This window comes from Rhea pennata, chromosome 9 (genome assembly GCF_028389875.1).
Source record: "Rhea pennata isolate bPtePen1 chromosome 9, bPtePen1.pri, whole genome shotgun sequence".
NCBI lineage: Eukaryota > Metazoa > Chordata > Aves > Rheiformes > Rheidae > Rhea > Rhea pennata.
The window spans coordinates 18,337,123-18,347,503 of NC_084671.1; the positions used below are offsets into that span (position 1 = coordinate 18,337,123).

General features: G+C 41.6%; 1 protein-coding gene across 1 annotated transcript in view; it reads left to right on the plus strand.

Moving 5' to 3' along the window:
- The window catches only part of DNER (delta/notch like EGF repeat containing), a 141,097-nt gene extending 136,035 nt beyond the window's left edge, over positions 1 to 5,062 (plus strand). Inside the window, exon 13 of the mRNA XM_062582515.1 lies at positions 3,971 to 5,062. Within this exon, the coding sequence (XP_062438499.1) occupies positions 3,971 to 4,082 (112 nt within the window). The 3' untranslated portion in view covers positions 4,083 to 5,062. The remainder of the gene's footprint in view (positions 1 to 3,970) is intronic.
- Positions 5,063 to 10,381: the final 5,319 nt, after the last annotated feature.

Below are 10,381 nucleotides of genomic sequence, written 5' to 3' on the forward strand. Positions count from 1 at the left end.
GAATTTTCCCTTGCTTTTGAGGTTTTACAGACAGATAATGGAAATGGTAAAAGATTTCCTCTGTAAGACCTTTCAAATTTTGGAAGGTAGGATAGTTCTGGTCTTTCTCACTGCTATCTGGATTACTCTGAATGTGTTGCCATTTATTATTAAAGACAAAACTTCAGGGAAAAAAGTTTGCTTTGAGGTTAAATAAACTCCTAAGAAATCTTTAGATTGGGATGTATTTTTGACAATTCTTCAGATTCAGTTTTTGCAGTTAAAAGAGAATGTTGGAACCTGTAAATAAAGGGTTTCTATATCTTGGGAAAGGCATTTCTACATAATGCAAATGAAAATAAATGTTTTAATTTCAAATAATACTTCCTTCTGAAGAAGGAAATGAGAGTTAAGTTTGCAGGGAATGGATACCTTATCAAAATCCAAGCTAGAGCTGCTAAGTCAGGTAATTCACAGAGCTTAAGTGTGAAGTTGTATTTATTTCTATTTTAGGAAAATATAAAACAGTGCTTTTGTCATTTCAGTCCAGGTAAAGGAGTACAGCTTTTTGTTTAATTTTAGTTTGAAGATGCTGAATCTTGTTCAGTCCCTGTTTGGCTGAGGAGTCTGATTCACTGGACTCTTATCAGTCATCTTGTCCCAGCCCTGCTAGTGTTCTCTCCACTGCACCTTCTCCGTGTTCCTGTGTTTGAATCTATCATGTTAGACTGCAGCATCCTAAGCTTCTTGAGTCTAATGAGCCTTAGCAAGTATTCTTTTCTTGTCTTTTGCTGGCAAAGGTTTGAGTAATGAGTTTTAACCAGCTGTCTCTTTGTGGAATTATGATGGCATGCACAAATACTGTGGTATTTGACTCCACTGCCAGTCACAGCTTTGTTGAAACTAACGATTACAGTTTAATTATGTTAAGGAATGTGTGATACCTACTCCTGTGTGTGACTTTTCCTCTGAATAATGGAGAGAAAAGCATTCTCCTTGCTATTCTCCTCCTGTGGAGGAAAGAATAATCCCTTCTTCCTCTGGGTATGCATTTTTTTCTTCTGACCTCTCTCTCTTCTCTGGTTTAGAATTCCTTTATAGCTGAGTACCATGTCAGAGTTGCTGGTTTGAAGAGAGTAGCAACGTGTGGTTCCTTTTTTCTGTTCTTAGGGAAACTCCAGTCTCCAGTCTATGGATATCCTATATCCAATATCCTATGGATATTGGGGAATACCATTTCCTTAGGGTTCAGCCATGCAATTTGCTCAAAACTCTTTTTGAATGGGATTGGTGAGGTTGATGACTCTGTGGTTAGCTGTCCTTCGATATTTCCATCTAAGGAAGTTGAGAGACAACCCAGTTCCACAGCTCAAATGGAACTGGGCAGTCTCTCACATGCGTGTACACGCACCCACCTGCCTGTATCAACAATTCCTGTGCTGAATATATACAGTCCTCAAAATTCTTGTGGATTCTTCAGACTCCCTTTGACAAGTTAAACACCTCGATCTCATTCAGTGTTTCATTACAAAGTACATTTTCTAATTCTCCTATTACTTCTCTGATTTTTTTATGATCCTTCTGTGACTTGTAAATACCTCTGAAATACATGTTGGAACAATGTCATAATTCACTAATGGTTACATCAGTGCTAAGTGTCGAGGCCACAGAACCTCCCTAGTCCAACTGATAGGCTCTCTTTGCAAACTCAAGCTTGTAATTTTTCCTCAGTCACAGTATGGTGCTAAAAACTGTTCTACTGATTACTCATCATGGCCCTTCAGTCTTTTCCAAACTCGCTACTCTCTAGGATATAAATTTTCCCATCCGATCTACACTCTTTGTTCCTAGATCAATGTCTGTATTTGGTCACACTGGAAGAAACGTTTTCATTTGTTTGTATTTGCTTTTGTTGTAAGCAATCTATTCATTGATTCAGTATGCTCTGTAGTAGGGACCTGCAACTTTTCACTATTTATCACCCCTTTAATCTGTCTGTCTTGCAGGTTGGATTGGTAAATGCTCTATGTCTTCTTTTATATCATCAATTAAAATGTCAAATAGCATAAGATCCATGTGCAGCCCCTGCTAGTTACATGTCCATTGGGCAAGAGCTCCCCATTTAACAATTCTGTGTTCAGATCTCTGCATTCACTGTTAGCTCTGCTGAGCATTAGGAGCGGAGCTGGCTTCTCAGCTCCCTGATCAAAGCAATGCGGGCTACCAGCTTGATGTCTCAGCCAGGCCACAAACAGCTAGCATATGTGCTGTGGTCTTTTCTCAGTGTTTTCTAATTAGAGGCACATGTCAACCCTGACCTACACAAGGGGATGGATTTTGTACTGTTTCACCATGTGCCGCAAACAATGTGCTCTCTGTACCTGTCAAAAAGGGCAAAATTTGACTTAAATCATGAGAAGTTTTCATCATCATTTGCATCTATGAAAAAGCTGTATTTCCTTACACCCTGGAGAATGCTAGAGGAAATGAGTGTTTCAGAAATTCATCACTGATTTAGTAAGATGCCATCTTGATTCTTTATTCTTGGAATTTGACCTTGTTTATAGAAAAACAGATTCATCCATGATGAAGCTGATGAGTGAACATGGTCTGTCCATATTTATTTTTTTAAACTGTAGAAGAAAGCAGATAGTCACTCAAGGAAGTGTATCTAGTATGGACTTACTGACTGTTGAAGTACTTCGACAAATGAGATTTCCACCATTTGGATTATAATGCTTCCAGCCATTTTAGGTTTATCAGCAATTCTAGATCACTGAAAACAGCCAAAAATTAAATTGGAGTAATCAGGAAATAGCATAAAAATTTTGGAACAAAATAGTATTGATTCTGTTTTTATCTAAATATCCTTAAAATCTGAATTTTCTGAATCTCACCTTCCACTGTGAACAACTTGAATTAATGTAGAGTTAATCTGGTACATAAGAAGGGGTTAAAAAGAATCCTTTGTGTGGATTGCTGGAGAAATAAGTCTTTCTACTTTTATGCTAATATTTTTTCGGCATCGGGTTCATAAGAAAAGCAGACTTGATTCTTTATGGCTTTGTTTTCCTTTCATTTGTTATTTAAAGCTCATGTAATTGTAGTCAGAACACTTAAGCCATCTTTCCACTTTTAAGATGCATTTTAGCACTGTATTTTTATATTAATAAATGATCCAAAGAGTGATAGATTGCCTATGCAGTGCAAAGGCTCATCACCCAGCTCTCCATGTGCTGGTGCTGGGGCCTTTGAAGTAGAGTCACAGTAGAGGCTGCACAGGCAGGTGCAGCCTGGTTCTCCTCAAAGGTGATTGCCTAGGATGAGGGCACTGCTAACCTGGCTCTGTTCCATTTGGAAACTTTGCTGGATTAGTATCTTGATGAGGCATTACAGCATCCTAACTACCATTAATACTGCCAGTGCTGGAGATTGAGTGCAGCATGGCAATAGCTTCAACTTGCTTCTGTCAAGTGGATGTCAAGTGAGAAGACTTCAAATTAATTTTTCCATGCTTTGTCTGCAGGTCACAACTCAATTCACTATGCATCTGTTGCATTTCCATATGCAAATATCGCATGCCTGTCTGTTTATTGTTCATAAATAGGTGTGACCTGAGGTGACCTCAATGTTGGTTGTTACAGCAGGCGCTAAAATAAAATGCTGGTCTCCTTGAAACCATCAATTTCACCCTTGACTTCCACAACCTTCATGGGTTCTGATACTGCTGAATTCAGTGGCAAAATTCCTGTAGATTTGATTATGGAATATGTTCCCTCTTTACTGGAAAGTTTTTCATCTGATATCCATATATTTTGAACGTTCCAGTTCCGGTGTTTATACTTCTGTATATCTGGCACGTTGCAATGTAGTTTAGAATTTACTTAGGTTCTCTGGGTTTTTTTCCAACAGCGTACTGTAATTCAGTGAGTTATTGCAGTTAACTTGTTCATACTTCTCTTTGTCACCAAAAGCTTTCTTTTGTTTCCAGGTTTGGCAAGAAGTCCCGACCTGCAATGTATGATGCAACCCCCATTGCTTATGAAGATTACAGCCCAGATGACAAACCTTTGGTTACACTGATTAAAACAAAAGATTTGTAATCTAGTGTATCTTTTTTGGATTATTTTTCAAAAGGATGGGCTACTAACCTAATTTAAATATTTTTAAGAAGAAAGCATAAGCAATTTAAAATGTTGGATGCTTCAGAATTTTCTGTAGAATATTTAAGAACCAATTTTCTGCAGCTTTTAGTTTGGAATATTTTAAAACAGGATTCGTGAACTTCATGGATTACATTTTAATGTACCTTGAGCTCTATAAACTATAAGCTTATGATAGTGTGTGCTTTTTTTCTTGGTAGACACTATTACTAAACCCAGATGAGTTTCTTGTGGTTGTTACAGAACAGAAAACAGTAATTAATGAAGAGTTCTTTATGACATGTCAGTGCCAGCTTTCTCAGTAGAGGTAGGAAAAATGTGAAGCATATTATGATACATAATATATCCATTAATTAAAAAGAAGCCTAAAATGTTTGTGTTGTGAAGAAGAAACTAGTAAAATTTATTATTCCTAATCTGAATGAATTAGCTTTTGCCTTATTCCATGCATGGATAGATAACTTATTTCTGCATTGTTTCCTGAAAGTTGCTGAAACATACTTTTGAGTTGATGTTTGATGTTTTTGTAATAGTATTCAAGTTTGAGCCTTGTATAATAATTAAAGTGCCTCTTGAGGCAAAATAAGGGCATGATCCACTAAACATTGAAATCGATGAGAAAACTTCCATTGACTTCAGTGGACATGTGATTGGATCCTACAATTGGACCGAATCTATATTTTTCTTTAAAGGTTAAAGTTTTTTATATTGTGAGTAAACTAAGCATATGGTTTGAGTTGTTTGTTTCCCAAAGGTTGTTTATGTACAGTATAGTTTCATTAAATATTGTGTATTTCTCATAGTGCTTTTTATTTACGATTAGTATGAGTTTTTCTTTTTGTGGCTGTATTTGATTGCTTATTGGCTTCTTAAAATTCTTGTTTGTTTCAAAAAATATTTAATAAATGTTATCAAGTGAAGATTGCAGCTGTTCCCTTTGTTTTCCTTAATTGGAAAGTGCAATATTGTCTATAAATCTGAAGAACTTGAGTATATAATGTGCTGTAAATAATGCCTGAAGAAGATACTACAGTTATTAATCTGAAAAGAAAAAAAACAGACTTAATTAACAAGGCAGATTACTGTGGCAGGAGTTAGCTCAGAAGAGAGAACTACATGACATTTCTGGGGAAGTCATTTGTCCGTTTAAGCTTTCAGAGTTAGGCAAAGAAAGAAGACTGACAGCTGTTCTCTTAGGGTTTAGGGAAGTAGACTAGGAAGTGGAGAACAGGTTCAAGTCCCTGTTTGGCTTAGTTTAGAATGACCTGCAGTGAAAAGCTCTACTCTGGTTAGCTCTGAAACTAATTCTCATTTTGGAATGAAAAGTGTAGTGGAACATAGATAGAACCTGGAAACAAACATGCATTATTTTGTGTCTTGCCGGAAGTGAAGATCACGATATTCTTTCAAAAGTGAGGCAGATACAGCACAGGAGTGAAGATGCAATCCTGCAGGCGAACCCTTATGAACCGCAGCCTGTTCCTGAATGGACTTGACTGCAAATCTGGGCTCTAAGTTGTAGCAGGAGTAAGATTCTGTCACAGATGCCTTGGAGATATGTGTAGCCTGATCCAATTTGTTTCAAAAAGGCCTGCTTTGGGGGCACTCAAGATTGCACGTTATAGAGGTGAATTGTAGCTACCTACAGGTATTGCTGAGTGGTGCTGTGCTAGATTGGTTCGGTACTGTTATATTAGAGGTTGACAAGTGCTGAAGGCCCATGCTCTGGTTAATCTCTTAATGTTGAGAGATCTTGGAGTATGTCCAGAATGTTCATATTTTGCATAGGCAGCATTTCCAGACAGAGCAAGGATGTCCTGTGGGAAACCCTGACTCCTGATAGCCCTCTGAGTGAAGGCATCTGGCGTCTCAGTGAGTCCTGCCCTTCCCTGGCCAATACCGACATCTCCAGACCTTAGATCAGCCGCTAAAGACAACCACAACAGAAGGAGCTGAGAAAGCAGAAAAGCAACCACTGGTTGGGTCGGTGGGCAGAGCACATCTGGTATATTACTCTTAATTTTGAATTTGATTACTATTGCTGCTTCTCATTACAGTCACAGAGGTTGAATCTATTTCCCACATCCTGCACAATTAGTGTTGACAGGAGGTAGACAAATTATTGTAACTCAAGCTGTTAATGTTGCTAAAATGTAAGGTTTATTGTGAGGTTACGTTTTAGTTCACCAAAAAAGTCAGGAGAGTAAGAACAGCAGAAATGGGCCAAACTTTAAAACTTTAAACACTGCTTAAATGAAGTCTCTTATTGTTCTTAGGAATGGCTGGATGGTGAATATACAGGTTAGTAGGACCATGTTATATTTGAGCTATATAAATGCCAAATGCCTCTTAAAAACCCAAAATGCTGTTCTTGAACTCCTGTATCTATTACTGTGAATTTTTACTGACATTTACCCAAGGCTGTAATTACTAGAAAGAGGCCCGAAGAACCCCCTTTCCGATCCAAAGGCACAGTTTGCTAGGACAGAATTTGTGCTTTTGCATCTGGTGGTTTTCTGGTGAGAGACCTAGTTTTCTAGTTTTACTCTGTTTTTTAGGGGAAGAAAGTTACCTTCTGCTGCTTTGTCTGTGGTATGGAAATGTTTTTTTTTGGTGACTTCCAAGTGCAGGTATATTTTAAGACCCCTGGCAGAGTAACACTGTCTGAAGGAAGCTATTACCCTGTGTTCTTTTTCATATCTTATCTGTGGAGCAGAGCCAAATACATTTGAGTTAAAGCTGATTTTCTAATCAGATAGAAAAGAAATACTCATTCTTCAGAGTTTTTAGTCCTTTCAGTGGTAAAATTTTTGTTTATCTTTGAAGAACTGCAAATCTATACAAAGTATAGAAAGAAGCAGCACTGCTGTTCTGGAGAACATATACATGTTCATAGTCCATGATTTGCAAGAGAGCTGTTGCAATGAGCAGTAGCCCTTCTGCATACAAATCACACCTGATAGCAATTCTTGACCGTTCCATATTTCTCTCAAGTGACTGACCCGAAAGATAAGTAATTTGTGAGGAGCTATTTTTGTGTCAGTGTGGAGCCTCTAGCTTCTGTAAATTATCGTGTGCTTTCTATGAATTGTGCTTTGAAAATTACTTTCGCTCCTTTCAATTTATTTTACTGAACTCTGACAGCGCGCTGTGCACGCGTTGTGCCTGTACCTGTGTGCTTCAGAGATGCCTGTGAGGCACCGTGCTGCCTGCCAGAGGGACTGGCCCTTAGACCTGGAGGGCACAAACCCATCCTGAGTTTTTATCCCAGCTGCGAAGCTGCTAGAACAACTCGCTTATCCTCCTATGTATATAGCGTACTACATAATGCTTTTTTGAGGATAAATGTGAAGGCAGACAAGGAAACACCAGTTATTCCATATGTTCTTCCCAAACCAGAGAGCTTTTGTTCTATACAGGGAGCAAATAGAGCTGTAGAGCAAATACCACCTGGTATTTGCCACACATGTTTCTTGCTGCAAATTAGGTGTGGAAAGGTGTTGCATGTGCTAACAGCATCCAGCTCCTCCTGCACCTGGGGCCAAGCCTCGGGGCTTGCTACCCGCTGCTGGTGCTTGTGACCCGCCAAGTTCTGCTCTCTCCTGGTCCTGGTCTCGCTAGGAGAGACCCGAGGGTCTCTCCCGGAGCGGCACGGGCGCCTGACATTACCTGCTTGGGGTGGTGTGAAACATGCAGTTATAGCTCAAAGTCATGATATACATGTTAATAGCAAATGCACATTATTTACGTCGAATCAGGAAGAAGGCGGTCTGAAGGAGGAAGACGGCCTCCCCGTCCGTGTGGTGGGGCTGACTGCAGCGTGATGCGTGTACGCAAGAGAAGGCCAAGGGAACAGGTGAGAATACGAGCGGGAAAACGCGTCGCCCAAAGCCACGTACGTAACCCGCGTTAAGCATGTGTGGGCTTCTCCGGGGAGGCCTGGCTGGCTTCTTGGGTGGCGGGGGACGGAGAGCAGCCTGCCGAGCTTGCTTCCCCCCGGTGGAACCCCATCCGCCCTGGGCTCTGACAAGCCTCGTCGTCTTCCCGACGCGTGGTGAAGAACTGCGGTGCTGGTGGGTGCAGCTCGCTCACTCGCGGAGCAGGGCCGCCCGGCGGGCAGGCGCGCTGCTCCCTCGGCGCCGCGGCCCCGCATCCGTACGGCTTCGCCGCCGGAGAAGGCCGCCAAGCGAAGAGCCATCGTCCGCCCCAGAGGGCCGTCGCGGAAAATGCCTGTGCCTGTAGTGACAGCCGGGCCGGGCAGGCGGCAGCAGAGGCGCCGCTGTGAGCGAGGCGCGCGGGGCCCGGGGGGCTGCGGGCAGGTCTCATTAGGTGCTATAAATACCGGTTGGCAGCAGCCCCCCACTCGGCCGGGGAAGCAGACAAAGAATGAAAGGTTTGGGGAAGTGATCGCGAACCAGCTGGCGCCGTGGGGAGGCAGCCAGCAGAAGCCTGTGTGAGCTCTCTCTAGTCTCAGCACTTCCAGATTAATCAAGTGAGAGGCTCCGAGGGAAGCGGGAGAGCGCAGGGGGAGGCGCGGGTGATTCACGAGCGCTCGGAGGGAGAGCCGAGGCTCCCCCGCCTTGATTAACCAGGTGCGTTGTGAATCCGTGTCCGGGTGAAATTCTGCGCCGATACCACAAGTCTGCTTTTGCTGTTACTCCCTCTACTGCACGTGTAGCTCTCTATTACACCAATTTGAAGGAAGTGAGAGGCAGAAAGACTTTTAAGCTCAGTAAAATCCAGGTAGATGCTACTTCAAATGGCAAAAGCCTCTGCACGCTTAATCCTTCAGAAAATGGGAATTTGGAGCTGATATTCATGACATCCTTGGGGAAAGTGGGCAACTCTCTGCATCCAACAGCAAAACAAAATAAAGTGTGACCACAGGTATAACGCTGTGTAAACATTGCTTGCACTTCCATAAAGTCTCTTACTGTGAAACTTCTGTTGCAGCACTGATGTTTTCATCTTATCTCAGCTTAATTCCTGTAAACCTCTTAGCTTTTCTCCAGCAAGTCTTTACTGAGAAACACTTGAGCAGATGTCACCTATGTGAAGATGTATAGTCTCTCTTTTGATAGCAATAGATGGTTGAGGAGGAATAAGTTCAATTATTCTCTAAGCGGATGGCTGAGGAATAAAATAGCTGCTCCTTCCCTGAGCTGTCAGAGTTATGCCTAGAGGGAACTACTTTGTCCCTTCATGCGGTTAAATCCTTCTATGTCGAAAATTTCTCTGAGATTTCCTTCTCATTTTGCCCACAACAGTTCAGTTGCAGAGCGAACCTGCACCCTGCAGTAGACAGAGACACACCCCGTCCATAAAGCTGATCTTTGCCTTTGCCCTTGGTTCTTTGGTTTGCCTTGGTTCTTGTCCCTTCTTCAGCATATCTGTCTTCTATTCCCCAAGACCTTTTGCTGAACATTCGCAAATGCTATGTAGTTGTAGAGAGTGGTGGGAGAAAGGATGGTGGGAAGCAAATTTGGCTGTGAGCCATCTTTATGTCCACGTTAAACCTCTTATCAGGGAGACTAGACTGACTTGAGTCTGAAGTCAGAGCAATCTGAATACTGCTACTCCACAAGTAGCTGGAGATTGTTACGCTTACGAGGATGAGCAAAGTACAGCAAGCTCTCATTAGGCCCCCAGAAGCTCCTTCTCAGTCCAACATGCCCGTTACTGGAGAAAGTTTGCTCAGGAGAAGTTGTTGCAATACCTGCCTGTTCCCCCTCTGCTTGCTGGAACACTAGAGGTGATCCGCCTTGGGCAACTTCTGTCCCGCAGAGCACCCTCTGTGGGAACCAGCCTCTAATTCCTTTATATCCTTTTTTTCTCAGAATTTGGAAGAGCTCCGGTTAAGTAAAGGTAATTTCTTCTGATGGGGAGAGGATCAACAAGTGAAAACAAAGATAACTTCAGAATAGTTTTGCCACATCCATCCCCATCTGGTTTCAGTGCAAAATGGATAACAAAAATGACCTCTCTGGAAAAGTCAGATTGCTCTGTTATTATGAATTCCAATTATAAATCCTTCTTTTAAGGAGTTTATGATAAGATTACTGTAAATAAGCTTCCTCTTTAGGAAAGAATAAACCATCAAATAGGCTTTGTTTGGTGAGATCTTTGGTAAAGGAATGTAAATAAATAAGCTAACTGAATAAACTTTATCTGATGTGCTGAGCAGAAAAGGCAGCAAAGTTAATCATTTGGGAAAACAAGCTGGTCTGCTGTGCTTGCTT